The 15,963-nt window shown below is 43.7% G+C and overlaps 3 protein-coding genes across 6 annotated transcripts; 1 reads left to right on the top strand and 2 right to left on the bottom strand.

Annotated features, from left to right (window-relative positions):
- Positions 1 to 5,548, top strand: abhd11 (abhydrolase domain containing 11). The gene is made up of 6 exons (XM_034606731.1): positions 1 to 261; positions 1,582 to 1,717; positions 2,103 to 2,276; positions 2,409 to 2,579; positions 3,063 to 3,244; positions 3,376 to 5,548. Exons 1-6 carry the CDS (start codon positions 134 to 136, stop codon positions 3,419 to 3,421), a joined length of 837 nt encoding a protein of 278 aa, XP_034462622.1. The 5' UTR covers positions 1 to 133; the 3' UTR covers positions 3,422 to 5,548.
- Positions 4,146 to 10,417, bottom strand: LOC117774352. The gene is made up of 6 exons (XM_034606726.1): positions 9,754 to 10,417; positions 9,315 to 9,434; positions 8,933 to 9,092; positions 8,236 to 8,321; positions 7,995 to 8,115; positions 4,146 to 6,501 (listed from the first exon to the last, which is right to left on the bottom strand). The coding sequence occupies exons 1-5, from the start codon at positions 10,285 to 10,287 to the stop codon at positions 8,080 to 8,082; spliced, it is 936 nt and encodes a 311-aa protein (XP_034462617.1). The 5' UTR covers positions 10,288 to 10,417; the 3' UTR covers positions 4,146 to 6,501; positions 7,995 to 8,079.
- A 2,815-nt stretch (positions 10,418 to 13,232) lies between these two features.
- Positions 13,233 to 15,930, bottom strand: sumf2 (sulfatase modifying factor 2). 4 transcript variants are annotated; one of them, XM_034606727.1, is made up of 9 exons: positions 15,782 to 15,930; positions 15,549 to 15,702; positions 15,359 to 15,473; positions 14,797 to 14,841; positions 14,537 to 14,687; positions 14,371 to 14,426; positions 14,092 to 14,176; positions 13,781 to 13,922; positions 13,233 to 13,696 (listed from the first exon to the last, which is right to left on the bottom strand). In XM_034606727.1, exons 1-9 carry the CDS (start codon positions 15,834 to 15,836, stop codon positions 13,594 to 13,596), a joined length of 906 nt encoding a protein of 301 aa, XP_034462618.1. In that variant the 5' UTR covers positions 15,837 to 15,930; the 3' UTR covers positions 13,233 to 13,593. The 4 variants fall into 4 exon arrangements, with proteins under 4 accessions (XP_034462618.1, XP_034462619.1, XP_034462620.1 ...); XM_034606728.1 differs by having other exon boundaries at positions 13,546 to 13,696; positions 15,549 to 15,699; XM_034606729.1 differs by having other exon boundaries at positions 13,546 to 13,696; positions 15,549 to 15,696.
- Between the last annotated feature and the right edge of the window lie 33 nt (positions 15,931 to 15,963).

The raw sequence follows: 15,963 nt of genomic DNA, 5'->3' as shown, positions 1-15,963 counted from the left end.
CGTCATGACGCAGCCTCGCCATCAGCTGTTGACAGTGTGGATCCTCAGCCTCCGGACACCGGGTCTCCACCGTCACCGCGTCCGTGTCTGAAACGCTCATGTAGTTTGTGGACCGGCCGGTACCGGAGCTGCCATGAGCGCGTTGTGTCGCCTGATCCAGAGAGCGCTGCCTGGCGGCGGAGCAGGGCGCCGGCTCTTCCCCGGGCAGCAGCAGCACCTCTGCGGGGCTGCTCTCACGGTGCGGACCGCCAGCTCATCCAGGTACCCCCGCTAGCTTCCCCGGCTAACCGATGCCCTCTGTCCGCCTGAGGTGCAGCGTGGTGCCGCGGCGCCGGACGGACATCACACCCCAGCCCCCTCCGTCTCTTCCTAATAACACCGGCAGTTGTTTAACCGTTAGAAACTGACGCCGGGTCTCATCTGCGCGTCTTTATTTACCGGTAACTTCCCGGAGTTTACGTGAATGACATTCAGACGCCTGGTTAGCATCACGGTAAATGAGTCGAGCTTAGATAACGTCGAAAACGCGACGGACGCGTCCTTTGTCTAACTAAACCGATCACTGAGACAAATAAAGCGTTGAGTGATGCTACGTATAGATTGTTTATGCTATGCTACGTGTGTGCTAAATGTACATTGTATTTTTATTAGGTACGACATGGCCGTATTAACCTCCTGAGGGGGCCAGGGGTAAAACAAAATGTCACTGGGCCCCCCATTCATCTCCACCATATAGGATAATGCATCATTTACTTTAACACCTATAAAACCTGCAGTTAATCTAGAGCTGAAATTATAAGTAGATCAATGCTGTTACATATAGATTGTTTATGCTATGCTACATGTATGCTAAGTGTTCTGTGCATTTGTATTGGGTAAACCAGGGCCGGATTAACCTCCTAAGGGGGCCGGGGCTAAAAAATGAAATCGTCCCCCATTCGTCTCCACTACACATGATGGTTCATCATTTCCTTACACAATGTGAAACCAGCCTGAAATCTAGAGCTGAAATTAATAATCAGTGTGTCAATACACACAAATTGATCATAAAGGTAAATGTCAGTTGCATCCTTCTTTTCTTCTATGATGGAATGATGCTACCTCGCCTGAAGATGTCTTTGTGATTATTACTTGGTATACAGAAGACATAAGGCAATGTGATAAAACACAATAAGACTACAAGTTAGGTCAATATATCCAAGAACAACAATTAATGGTAATAAGGGTAAATATTTGTTAGCTAAAACTCTTACTTAAAAAACTATGTATTTGTCCTTTAGTTGAGAACAAATATTTGTGACCAAATAAATCACATCGTTGATCAATGCTGCCACTTTTTCTCTTTGAATCAAACCCCTTTTATCTCCCTTATTAATATGTTCTGCACATTTTTCTTCACTGAGAGATGAAGCAGGCGACTCTTCCTTTTCACTCCTGAATTAAATCAGTTTTCACAGTTTTTTTTTTTCCCACTTCGACGTGTCACTGTTGCCTCTCAAGATGTGACATATTTCCCAGCACAGACGTGGAGACGGGGAGAGTTGAATTAATCAACATGTTTTTTGGTTTTATTTCCCACAGCCCAGTCAACTTGACCTACGATGTCTTTGACGGGAAGGGAGAGAGCACTCCCCTGGTGTTTCTTCACGGCCTTTTTGGCAGCAAATCAAACTTCCACTCAATAGCGAAGTCCTTGGTTCAGCGCACGGGCCGAAAGGTAATGCAGCGATGAAGACACCTGATGCTGTTCTGTTGTAACAACTAAAACAATTGTTCCTTTGTGTTTTGAGTTGGTTCTGAAGCTGCCTGAGAATGGCCCTCTAACAAAAGCAGGCATGGGAACATGTGTGTGTTTGTGTTGTGTGTCTGTGTGTTTCTGTGTGTGTTGCCAGTCATTTGATACAACTCCCCGTCACTCTGTGCTGTTGTAATAAATTCTGAGATAATCTGCTCTTTTGCTTCCTTAAAGAACCTCATGTGAACAATACAGCTTTTGTTTCTTATGTCACTTTCCTGAGCCGCAGCCAAACATTTTTTTGTCACCACCCTGTTGCCTCCTTCCCCCCTTTTCCAAGTGTCCTAACTGTCCTTTGACCAGTTAGGTGCTGACTGTAGATGCCCGTAACCATGGCAACAGCCCTCACAGCCCGGTGCTGACCTATGAGGCGATGGCCGGCGATTTGAAACACCTCCTCGCTCAGCTGCACATCGAGAGGTGCGTCCTCATTGGCCACAGCATGGGAGGGAAGACGGCCATGACGATGGCCATCACACAGGTTAGCAGTCGAGAAATGTCAGCATGAATTAATCACGACGCTACAGTCCCCTCGCTGTATGTCACCTAACCTTTGCAGAATCTGAAATTAATAATTCTCTGCTGCTCTCCATGTGTGTCTCTCTGCTTGTAGCCTGGTTTGGTTGAGCGGCTGGTGGTTGTGGACATCAGTCCAGCCCAGACCACCACACGCACCAACTTCCGTTATTACATCCAGGCCTTGCAGAAGGTGAAGATCTCCAGTGACATTCCACGTTCCACCGCCAGGCGGATGGCTGAGGATCAGCTGCGCAGTTTAGTAAAGGTCAGGAAAGTTTTTGATCGAGTGTAAAGCATGTCTAAGAAAGTTTGTCTGAAATAAGTCAGGAATGTGCTTTTTGGACAATTTGCTTCCTTTATCTGAATGTAAACCTGCTGTAGCTGATTTTATTGCCACCTGGGGGCAGCAAGGCTAAGTTGTGATAATTTGGCACGGCGGTGAACTTCTCAAAGTAAAGTTGATGTGACTCTGTAGCTGCTAAAAGCTCATTTTTGTTTTGAGCTAGTCACTGACTGTGTCTGTCTGCGGTTCGATACTGAACAGATCATGTAAGAACATTTTTAAAGCTTATTCACGGACTGTTGTGGTGATAATGAACCAAAGCATCGATTTTAATGGACCATAAAACCAAAGCTTGTGAAACTTTGGGTGAAAAAGTCATTTGAACCATTTAAAAAAATAAAAGTATTGATTATATCTGTTTTAAAGTTGAACTCTGATCCTGAATACTGTCCTTCCATCAATCAGGAGCACTCAGTGCGTCAGTTCCTGCTGACTAACCTGGTGGAGCAGAACGGACACTATGCTTGGAGGGTCAACTTGGAAGCCATCTCGGAGCACCTTGATAACATCATGAGTTTCCCCAGCTTCGACACAGTCTATGAGGGACCTACGCTGTTTCTGGGTGGAGCCAGTTCTGCTTATATCAGGTATCAACCACCACAGACCTTCTAATTTTATGTATCTAACATATCATAAAATAAGCCTTAACCTTCACTCTTTTACACCACTTCGTCTTACCAGATATTCTCTTTCCTTCTTGTCTTCGCCCTCGATCCAGCTCCGACGATTACCCAGAAATCCAGAGGTCTGTTCCCTCTGGCTGACATCCAGTACATCCAGACGCCAGCCACTGATCCACGCGGATAAACCCTTAGACTTCATCAGCTCCATCAGCTCCTTCCTGCAGTCCTAGCTGCCTCCTGTCAACACCTCAGAACGTTTTCTTTTAACGCTTGGCACCTCTGAGTGTCCACTCACTGAAAACGAAGGTGAGAATTCAGCAGCTTCAGCGAGAGCGAGCGGAATCAATGATAATGCTAATACCTGCAACCACTGGACCAAGCTCGCTCTTTTACAGCTGTCAGTTTCTTTTACCAGCGTCAAATGATGTGTAGTGTAGCGTCATGTAGGCAAACCTTATGTGTTACCAGATTGGCTGGTGTCTAGATTTTTTAGATCCGTAGGAAGACGATAGCAAGGAAAGTATGTTGATTTAACACATTTAACATAATGGGGCTGTTTTGGAGGTGATACTAATCCAAAGAAACTCTCATTGCACAGTGCTTTCTTTTGTTTTGAATCATTTATGCCAGTATAGAAGAAAGTGGATTTAGACCAAGTACAATGTGGGGACGACTGAAGTGGACCAGCAGAGAGACAGTTGGATGTGAAGGTTGAGGAGCTCTCTTGGAGAGAGATGAAGGGGGAGTGTGGTATCATGTGTCAGGAGGATCCAGCTCTTCAATGAGGCTGTAGTACAGACATGATGTTTTGATGTAGAAAATGTAATTATAGTGATATATATTCAGTATTTTGAACAGGATTTTAGATTTTTCCACCTCCTCTGTGGGGTTTTTCTTGTCTTATTAAGGAGTGTGGTCTTTTCGGTTCCTGCGCCCGCACTCAAATATACGCTGCTTGCGTTTAGCTTACCTGCTCTCCAGCTTCAGCTCAAACTGAAAGACCACACTCTTGATTTAAAGATGGAGAAAACAAAACTCATGCTACTCCTATGTGCGTCTGCCGAATGTGAGAGATGAGAATATTACAGGTCGCTTAGTCTGACTCAACTCGAGCTTATCGAGAGCACTGGTTATATTTTTAACGGCTACGTAACCATCTATGAAAACCAAGCTGAAACGCTCAGAAGCAGCAATGTCACAATCCGTTTCCTGAATATCTCAGGTTACAACTGGATATGCTTCTTATTATACTCTTATACTATTCTGTCTGTGTGGCGGTACGCTGTAGTAAAGTTGTTGTGTCAGTATTGTTCAGTCCGATCCGTGTTTGATGAAACATCTTTTTCTGATTTATTAACTGTATCTCTCTTTATCTTTACAACTAAGGCGCAAAGCTATATGGGTAATATCCCACAGATACATGCTGCAACTATGTACGTCGTTATATATTCCTGACAGTGTTCGTCTCTTCTGTTTCATTTGTTTTGAACCGTACAGTCCAGTAGTAAAACTGCCATCATTATGAAGAAGCAGGGTGTTGTAAATTTGTCCGTGCCTCTTTTGTCGAGAGCTATTTTTTCCATTTCTGAAAAACTTGATAAAGAGAAAAACATTTTATTTTACAATGTTAACTATCAGGCTTTAGATTGGCAGCTGGGTTGCCAGTTCTGTGTGAATTTCTCACAAGGAAGTCTGACAAGTGAGGGTGAACCCCTTCGCGACGTTGGACAGTTACTGCAGTTGATGTTTAATGTGAATATGAAAGTCTAAGGGGCTTTGAATCATCCGAATGCCGTTGAGTGAAAATCCTCATTTCTTTTTATAAAGCTCCAGGTAGTGGAGAAACACCCCTTCACCCTCCTCAGCCGCAGCAGTTGGGGGGGTCGGTGGTTGTACTGACATTTGAATGCACGTCCTGCTTCAGCGTCTGTAGCGTTAAAGTGGGACGAGACCATGTGAAAGAGGAACTTGTGTCAGCAATATAGGAAAACAAATGAATTCAGTAACATGAGAAACAGTTGGAAGACTGTAATCGTGTGTTTAGGATTGTAGATCGTTTCGCTGTGCGCATGCCTTCTCTTTTGTTATCAGCTGTGACTTTGCTGTGCTATGTACGTCTGTTTGTTTCACATCATGGCATATATACATTTTATTATGTACAAGATGCATATAGGAGTGGATTATATATATATATACATATATACATGTGTGTATATATTATCATCATAAATGTACAAAATGATATTATACAATAAAATGGCAAACATCTGCAACAAAGTTTATTTTCTTCTTTTGAATATTGAAAATGCAGCAGGCAAAAGTGCAGAAAACGAAGGATTAGAGTTGATATGTTGACAGTTTCTTACAAAATAAACTGCAGTGTCACTGAGACATTCCTTTACAATACAGCACAACAGTATTCAGGAGATAGTGTAAAGCGTTCAAGTGTAAACAGTATTAAACAGATACATGGCTCATTTCAAATATATAAATTACATTAGTCAAAGATCCAAAGCGTGTGCTCCCAGGAAAAGTATAGTTTGTGTCTGATAATGTTTCTCTTACTTCTCTTAAAGTGTTCAATAAAAAACTATTGTACTATAAAATATTGCTCATATCAAAAGGTAATGGAAGCTCTGTGTCCATGTGTGTTTGCAGCTTTAAGTTTCCACATCACACTTATATAAGCTGCTTCCAAACAAGCTGTCACAGAGTGCTGCTCGTCTTAAACTCAGATTTAAAGTGAGCAGAGGGAAACGTTCCCCCTTCAGACTGCTGCACACGTACAGAACACATCTGTGACTGGCAGAAGACTCAATTGTGAGACACCACAGTTGTGTATCAGAGTGAATGCACCGACTCTTCACTGTTTCAATCGAGACATACGGCCTGGAACCCGTCATCCTTGCCCTGTTCTGAATCCTGCCCCGCTGCGTCACGATTGTTCTTGCCCCTCCTCAGCTTGTCCATCCAGTTGCGACGAGTGACGGACGGAGAAGGAGTGCCGGGAGTTGAAGCAGAGGGCTCCACAGCTCTGGGGATGAAGATTTGGTTTGTGTTGGTTGTGGGAGTCATGGGCACAGACAAAGGGATGATGGTCGGCCGCTGGATGAGTGGTCGGTTTCTCCTCAGGATGCCAGGGTTCGGGACTGCTTCCTCTGGGCCTGCTCCGCCTGCTGCTGACTCTGCAGCTGCTGCGCGAGGATCCGCTGAACATCCTCCTGTGGTGACAAAAGAAAAGGACGTCAGAACACATAGAATATGGATTTTGTGGGAGGAAATACGGAGAAAAGAAGTGATGATGAGGCACAAGGGATGGTACAACAATGAATAGGGGTTAAGAGTGATAAGAAAAGGGGAAAGTGATGTATTTTTCTTTTTTGTTGACGGGAGGAAAACCTGATTCCTTCAGTATAACAGAGGAGGTTTGTTTGATCCAAATGTAAATTTCAGCCTTCGATTGTACAACAAATTTTAAAAAAAAGGGTTTTATTCTGCAAACTTTGTCATAAAACCGGTCTTGTGTAGGGTCTTGTATCTTTAAAAGGTAAACTAGTTTACATCTGAAGCAGCCTCTACAGAACTCACAAGTAAATTAGATTGTGCCGGTTCAACATTGAAAATGAGCGTGGCGCTCACCAGAAGAACATGTGCATGAGCCTGAGGCCAAAACAATGTCTGAGGATTCCAGCTGCCATGAGTGGACACACTGCAAGTTCTGGATGAGATGTGTGAGAATTTTAATTGTAGTTTTGTGTGTGTGTTTTACAGCTGAGCACATTCCAGGTTCTGAAAGAAACGTGTAATTAACACTACTTTTCACAAGTGTATGTGTCCTACTTCTCTAGACTAACGTGTTCAAATGTTCCCATCGACTCTAGTTTGCTCAGTGCACACCTCTCTTTCACTTTATTCATGTGTTGTTATGCCTCCGCCCGGCAACACCTTTGGCCGGAGGCCTTTTATCCGCCCATCCATCCCATTCTCATGATCGCAATATCTCTGTTAGGGAGGGCGGGCATTTGGCTTCTATAGACAGGTCAGTGAAAGTGTGAAATGGGGAGGAAGAAAATGGGGGAAGATACATAGCAAAGGGGGCGGGGTGGAACTGAAGGAAACACTCACAGGAAGGAAGAACTGATTAGAATCTGGAGGTCAAAGGTCAACGTCTCTGTGACCTAACAAAACACATTTTTGACCATCCATCCATTATCTATATACCGCTTATTCTTTAAGGTTATGGGAGGAGCCAATCACAGCTGAGATTGGACGAGAGGAGGGGAACGCCCTGGGCAGGTCGCCAGCGAATCACAGACACACAACATACAGAGACAAACAACCATTCACACCTATGGACAATTTAGAGTCTCCACTCCACCTAACCCCAGTTCTTTATGTCTTTGGACTGTGGGAGGAAGCCGGAGAAAACCCCCACAGACACAGGGAGTACATGAGACCCTGGTCGAACCCTGAACAATCTTGCTATGAGGCGACAATGTTGACCACTTCACCACCGTGTCAGTTTTTGGCCATAACTCAAGAATTCCTATGCTTATTATCATAAAATACACTTGATACCTTTAATCAAATGTCTTCACTACAGTCTTGTCAGACATGGATGTAAACATCAACTTGACTGGCTGGTGGAGGTGTTCAACTGAAAGCTGCTGGTTATCGTTTTATCTGAACGAGGTTGAGCTGGTGTGAGATTTACCTTCCAGGCCTCGACCTCCAGCGACAGCTCCAGACGTTTCTGCACGGCCTCCAGCAGCTGGTTGTTCAGTAGCATCATCTCCGTCTTACTCCGCAGCAGCTCGGCCTCCATCGCCTTCTTCCTGAGTAGCGGAACAGAAAGAATGACACATTCCTCAAAAATAAATTGCATCTTTCAACTTCCTTTTTCCCCCTTAAATCTTGACTCATCTGGTATTTAGAGAAGATGGCTGTGTACTCACTTCTCCATGGCCTCGTCTCTGTCCCGCAGCGCCTGCTGAAGAATGGCACTTTCCTCTCCTCCTCTTCCTCCTCCAGATTTGAACCCCTGAAGGGACGAGCAAGTAGAGGACGCCGGTTATGTTTTGTCTCAACTTTAACCTCACTGACTGAAACCTCTCTTATCTCAAATCTAGTCCCTCCATTGCTCACACACCGCGTGACTTTTTCTGAACTCCAAAAAAAACCTGCTGTAAATACCAGAGACACTTAGATCACAGATACTGTCCCGCGTGAACTTGTCAGACCACATAGCTGAGAGTGGAGACATCAGTGGATCAAGGAAACAATGAGGAAGGCTTAATTCTGAGAACACAGGTGTCTGTCACATGTGTATTCAGATCTACAGACGGGCCTCAAGGCTTCTTTTAAGGCTTCTAGCATTTAACTACCTTTATGATAATGTAGTCATGAAAGCATCTTGAAATAAGGCAGCTACAGTATCAAGTAAATAAAGTCAGATTTTGGATAAAAACATCCAACATCCATTCATCTCAATAACTATCGACCTTTGTCACCTGCTCTGTGTGACAACAACAAGTTCCGTGCAAAGCAAACATTCCTCTGAGTGACAGTCCCACTAAAATCAACTCAGACTGAGATTGCAGGGAAATGAGGGTGAGGATCTTTTCTTTGAAAGCGTGTGGGTGTTGTCCTGACCTGCTTGGTGTGGCTGATTGCCAGACTTCTGGCCACATTCTGCGCAGCTGGCCAGGGCACTATCCAGGCCGTTTCTCCCTCTGAAAGGGTTCGGGTGGCTGGACCCGGGCTCCGTGAGCGGCTGCAGCAGCCGCACAGCGGACAGGACCTCCTCTGTGACCTGGGATAGGAATGAACAGAGAGAAATTACAACAATCCAGTGTGTGTGTTTGTTGTAGGTGTTGTCCAGGTGTTACTCATGTTGTTGGGACCTAAATCTGTGTTTAAAGGTTAAGGTTGGGTTTAGACAGAGTTTAACCCTCTGAAGTCATGGAGAAACATTTGTGTGTGTGTGTGTGTGTGTGTGTGTGTGTGTGTGTGTGTGTGTGTGTGTGACCTTTACCCTCTCTCTGCCTTGACTCCAGCCTTTCCCTGACCTGTTCTCGTGTAGTTTGTCCACCTGAGCCTTCAACTTGATGCTTCGTCTGCGGGACAGCTCCACTTCTCTGCGCACTTCGCTCAGCTGCACACAACAAGCATCACATCATGTAAACAAACTACACCACCATTTTTTTTGCTAGCGCAGGTAAATGCAGGCTCTCGCTGACAAAGCACAACCTCGACAGTTTGTTTTGCAGAGTGTAAATAGAAACTGCTTCATCTAGATTCCAGGGTGAAACTGTGGAGGAGAAATCCAGTTGTACCGGCTGAGAGGTTGTTGCTCAGCGCTGCAGAAGTGAATGCATTCATAGAAACAATAATCACATTCACCCTCCACTTGGTACATTTATGTGTATGCAATCTCTCTCTCTTATTTTGACATTCAAAGACTGCTGTCCTACCGAGGCTGAGACATGTCCCAGTGTCCTGCGTCTGCTGAGTGTTTTGCCGCTGTTCAGCAGGTCTGGTAAAGTCCCATCCACGAAGCTCATCTGCAAGGAGCTCCCACCTTCACTGCTTGAGGAGTTCGTCGTCCCCTCTGTGGTCAGTTCCCCTTGACTGTCCTTCTCCTCAGACTGTGTGGAGCTGCTGTCCTCGTCAGCCAGCTCCTCATCGCCCACATCTTTCAAATTCAGCTCACTGAGGAGGCATGTGTTGAGCCGCAGATCTGCACAGTTTCCCTTTCCCAGGTCGTCAGAGACCAGATCCTCCTGCTCTGCGTCCGCCTCAGGTTCCGCTGGATCATGTGGCTCTGTGATGATCACTGAACCTTTAGGATCAACGGGCAGAACTGTTGGTCGGTAAGATGTCCTGCTCCCGAGGGAGCCCAGCTGTCTGTCCTCCATTCTGTTCAGGGACGAGTAGAGCTGCTCGCTGCTGGTGACTCGAGGTTTCAGCCTCTCGTTGAGGGACGAGAACGACTGAGAGAAGTCCATGGTCTGCTGGGTAGAAGTCAATCAAACCATCTGCAGTGCAGGGTGGATATTTAAACAAGACAGCCAGAGTAAGACAAGAGAAGCAGGCTGGAGGGAGGGTGACTGACTGAATGTCTCCAAACTGGTTTTTCCTGACCTGCGTGTGTCTTCAGGGCTGACATGGCATGATGTGATGTCACCGGAGGCTGTGGCTTCGTGTGGGACGTCTAGGTTCCTTCCTCCTTTTGAGTCACTCCACAAACACGTGACGTGCCAACATACCAGAGAGGCATGGCAACAAAGGTGCGCTGGTTTTATTTATAATCTTTTATAACAATCGAATTGTCACGGCTTGACGCACGATACCTGATTTGGACTGCATGTACGATATATTAAGAAGCTTAAACACACAAAGCACAGGGCTGGAGATGGTGAACAGGGAAAACAAACAAACATTATATTTATAGTCAGTGTCAAAGGCAAGATGACACTTATTCCTGACTCTTCAAAATAAAAGTCAAAACCACACAGCTGACTGAAAGCCCCTGGTGACAACACCTGACAGTCATTGTTTGGTCATTTTGGGTGACAAACCTCCTACATGGTGAGAGATGAGCCACTGACACACATACACATCCTATTTTGGAAGTGAATACCATGAAGGACAAAGAGTTGCATAAGACAACTTTTCATTGGGGTTGTGTGTTGTGTGTTTTGTTGTCAGTCTCACTTATTTAGTTTATGTTTGTCTTACCTGCCCAGAGTCAACGGTTGTAAATAAGGATTCTTTCTACAGAATTTATTTTCACATTTAGTATTTTATGCTGTTTCCCCATCAAATAGACAAATGTATTAAAAAAAATAAAAATAAACCCATATCTCCACCAAGGCCCAACAGTCAATCAAGCTGCACCAAATTACAAACACTCATAGAAATCAGTTCCCTAAATGTAGCTTTATTTCAACAAGATCCACAAATAATTATGTGAGAAATTGGGAAAATGCAATCACCATATTTTGCTATGTTAAGGAAAGTGAAAAATAATTCCTGGAACTGTAAACAAAGGCCCAACAGTCCCCTTATGAGAACACATTTAAATTCACTAGATCCAGATTTCTATTTGGATCTTCAACAAACTTCCCAACATTCATAATTCGCAGTCCCCTAAACCTGCCTGAAACAAGATCCATGAATTATTCTCTGACAGATTATAGAAAATGTTGAAAAACACCCCTCATCTCTCAATGGTAAAGAAAGGGAAGAGAAATCCCTGAATCCGCCTCCGGCTCCGATTCAGACTGAAATATAATGGGTTCTTTCTTTGGTCATCCCCCGCCCTTCCACTAAATATCATGGAAATCCAAACAAACAAACACAGGTGAAAACACAAGCTCTTTGGCAGAGATCATGAATGTAGAGATACAGAAATAGACCTTTTCATCATCAAATTTATTCATTTATTTCTCTATTCGTGTTTGTTTTTTGTTCTTCATTCACTGGCTGATGTCTTGTTTTGACAAAATAATTTGCATGCAGATGGGAGTTGTTTTAAAGGCTGTGGCCGAGGTACAATAACTAAAAAACACCACAATTATATTACCGTCAAGTTGTTCTTTCCTTATTTCAGAGATGATGATACACGACATGAAGTTCTACCAGTTTGAAGATGTCAGGTCACGTTTGAAGATGTCAGGTCACGAACCGGCTCCTCTCACGTCCCCCCCCCCTCCCAACCCGGCTGTACACATGCTATTATTTAATTTAACAACCTTTAATTACACTCCTGGTTTTTGGTATTGATGCAACAGGAAGTGTTTTCCTTCTCATGCTCGTCTTTCAGCCATTTACAGGAATTGTTTTTTTTCTGAACACGGTCTCTTTCTGCAGGAAGTGGGTCACTGCTTCATTACGACTCAGGCAGGTGGACTCTTCACTGTTGATTGTTGCTTTGTCACGTTGTTCCAGGATTAGTAGATCGCATCTATTATCTATTATTATTCTTCAGATAATAAAACACGTGTCAACAAGTCATTTTGTCTCAAACCTTCAGGGCCTTTAATCATGAAACCACTGGAATGAGACAGTTTTAATTCTTTCAGTAATCTTTTAATTATTAAACAGAGAGCAATGGAAAACATATCAAAAAGAGAATTAAAAAAATATAACCAGTTGATTGATATTCAAAACATCCTGTTTGTCTTGTTCTATTGTAATTTATGATTAGCATTTATTTTACTCTTAAAATGTCTTTTAAAGTCTTTTTGTCTTGTGTCTTGTTGTTGAGAAACTTTCTTACATTGCATCACCCAGTGAAAGGAGCTCTTCACGCCTGGAGGCTGCTCAGATGCAGCGGAGAAGCAGAGAGAATTGTGAGCTTGATATGAAGTAGTAATCCATATTCTGTATGATTTACAAACTAGTTCTGTTAAAATTTTCATCGCATCTATAATTAAATTACTTTCCTCCAGAAAAGAAAGAGCCAGTCCTGGTTCTGGTGAATGTAAATATTTCACAATGAAAAGATCATTCAGTGTCACAACCACAAACTCCACTCAGCGTTACTGCTTGTGTGCTCGGCTCAAAACTATTTGATCGTTTCAATAGAAGATAAATAAAGGCTTGGCTTTTTTCAGTTACTTGATACTTGAACAAAGCTCTGTGAAAATGTCTGAGGTGTTATTAAACAGAATCAGTGCTAACGAGCAGTGAGCGGGCGACACGTGACGCAGAGGTAAACAGAAAGACAAAGACGGGATTAGACGAGGCTTTCAGCAAAGCAACAGAATCCAATTTACTCTCCAGTCACATACAAAGACCCAACAAGAGACAGATCCCAGGATGTGGAGGAAGACCACCAACGTCCCAGTTCATCCATTCAAGTGTTTTCACCAATTCCTTTAAACGTCTCAGCATCAGAGATTTGTATTTTGAAGCACCACTACAGAATAAAAACAGTGAGAAGGGACTTTTTTGGAAAATTATTTATTGCTTAATATTATGAATCAGTGTTTGTATTAAAAAAAAATCTATGTTCTCCACAGGAGAAATACAGTTTATTATTACAGTATATTATAGGATATAGGATATTTTTCCTGCCAGCCCCCTTGTAAAATATCCAGCAAATATCTGAGTGAGCCCAAATGAGATTACAGCAGGAAAACTCACAATGAGCAAGTTCATGTTTGAAAATGGCGAAAGTTTTTATTGGTCCTGTCACTTTTTCTTGCTCTTTCTCAACTTGAAAGTCATTAGATCCATAAATCAGATCGACACCTGAATTCAAAGGAATATACTTCTTCAGAAGTTAATCTTTTGAATTCCTGTTCCTACAGCTCTGCTTTGTCTTGTTTCTTCCCTTGTTCCTGTGCGTGGTCGGCAGCACACCTGAATCCCAGGTTATCAGAGGCCGAGTCTGGAGTGTTGCCCATCCTGCAGGACACACAATCACAACCATCAGTCACTCAGCTCAGCTGCAGTCTGTGAGATCTCAGAAACACTGTTAAAATAACCCACCTGGTTGTGATCCGAGCCTTGTGATTGGCTGACCCGTCCACCGTGTCGATCCAGGAGGCACCGCGCAGCACAAACGTCGGACTCGTTCCGGGAAAAGGCGTTGATGTCCATTCCCACGCGTTTCCCATCATGTCATAAAGTCCTGCAGGAAGAATCCACTGAGATGTTATAATATTGTTATAATATCCAGATATCATTTGTTTTTCATACATTTCTTTAACATCTCTTTCAGTCTATTGCTCTCAACTTAATCATCTACATTTGTTACAACAGTTCTGTAACATCATCTATTTTAATAAAGGCCCAGTTACCATAGCTGTTCTGAGGAGGAAATGCAGTGACCGGTGAAATGCCGTGATATCCATCCTCTGCAGTGTCTCCATCTGGAAATGATCCCTGAACCACACAGAAAACACACTAGTTAGTTATTGCAAAGTTTATATGCATGTGAATGAAAGATTCATAGGTGATTTGTTGGGCAGAGATCACACAAGAGCCTCTTATATATATATATATATATATAAGAGGCTCTTATATATATATATACTCTGCCAATGCTGATTCACTATGTATAACTGTAGTGGGCTGACCTGCCACAGGTTGGTTCTGTTGGCCTGGAACTTGTTTCCCCACGGATAAGTTCGACCTGAAGCACAACAGGCAGGAAGGAGGTGAGGACAGAATCAATGTATAATAAAAAATAGTATCTACTCTGTTTAATGAATGGTAATTCTAAGTTTTGTGTGTAAAGTGTACCTTGCAGCCCCCCACGTGCAGCCCACTCCCACTCCTCCTCAGTTGGCAGTCTCTTGCCCTTCCACCGGCAGAAGGCCTGAGCATCGTTCCAGCTCACCTGAACCACCGGGAAGTCCAGACGCTCCCGAATACCCGACCCTGGTCCTGCAGGCTGAGCAGCAGAGAGTCAGACGGGTGAGAGGGAGCCGATGGAGGCGCGATGGGCGATCACAGAAAATGGTTCGAAAAAATAGAAAATGAGGCAAAACACTGGACCTCACCTGTCTCCAGAACACCCGCTCTACAGGCATCCACCAGGGGGCAGACTGGAGGGGAAACGGAAGAGTGGAAGTTAGTGACATGGTTGTGTTTTTAATAGTTTATATGTGTTAGAAAGATAAAGTAGATCAGGGTTTGTTGACACACACAAAAAAGATACAGCCCAACATTTAGGGTTTCAAATATAATTGGACAGATGCACATGAAGTCAAATAAAAATCCTAATATTTACAGTTTTTTACAGTAGCCCAAACTGGACAAATTAAACATCTTTTGAGTTTTTAAGACAACTGAAGGTTTCCACAGTTTCCCTCATGTTTGGAAGGGGAGGGGGATGTGAGGGGTATTCAGCTGCAACATGCAACTTCACCACTAGATGTCACTAAATTCTACACACTGAACCTTTAAGTTTTGGTACGACAAATAGGCGAATCCAAGAAAGTTTTTTTTCCACTTTATCGATGAAAAAAAAGGCAAATTTAGGGCCTTGTGAGCCAGTCTAGTTTCAGATTAAAACACAGGAAACGTCCAAATACCTATATCATGTATGTATCATCACGGTACCTCAATTTTCTGTGTGACTTTACTCTTCAGCTCCTCAGTCACAAAGTCTTGAAACACAAAGCTCCAGCCGAACGTCTCGGCCTCGGTTCTGTACTTCTGCGCTCGGACAAAGTCTCTGTGGAGAAACAAGGACGTTAACATTGAATTTATCGTTCTCGTCGCTGTGAGCTGAGGTTTGAGGTTTGATCACCTGAAGTCAGTGTTGGTGACAGGAAACTTGTCCATTTGAAAAGGTCCCAGCTCAACCTCCTTAGTGTTGGATTCTCCATCCCTCCCATCAGCTGCTCTGGTTCCCATCAACATCTGTCCTCCGGGTACAGTCACCATCTCTGCTGCTGCTGCTGCTGCTGGGTCAGGGAGGAAGTTCACTTTAAATCATGATCAGTGGAATATGTGGATTAAAGCTTTTGAGTGAGATCTCACCTGCCACCGTCAGTAGCAACACAGCAGAGAACCACGACGCTACTTTAACCTTCATTTTCAATTAGCTCCACTGAGCAATCATCCATTTAACAGAGGAAGAAACAACGAGCGATTCTTCACGTCAACGAGTTCATGCTTCGTTTCCCGTCGGACAGATATCACTGTGACAACGGAGGGTGCAA

The sequence above is a fragment of the Hippoglossus hippoglossus genome, chromosome 14 (genome assembly GCF_009819705.1).
Source record: "Hippoglossus hippoglossus isolate fHipHip1 chromosome 14, fHipHip1.pri, whole genome shotgun sequence".
NCBI classification, from domain to species: domain Eukaryota; kingdom Metazoa; phylum Chordata; class Actinopteri; order Pleuronectiformes; family Pleuronectidae; genus Hippoglossus; species Hippoglossus hippoglossus.
Note: the sequence above shows the minus strand (reverse complement) of the source record. Positions and strands in the feature narration are given on the sequence as shown.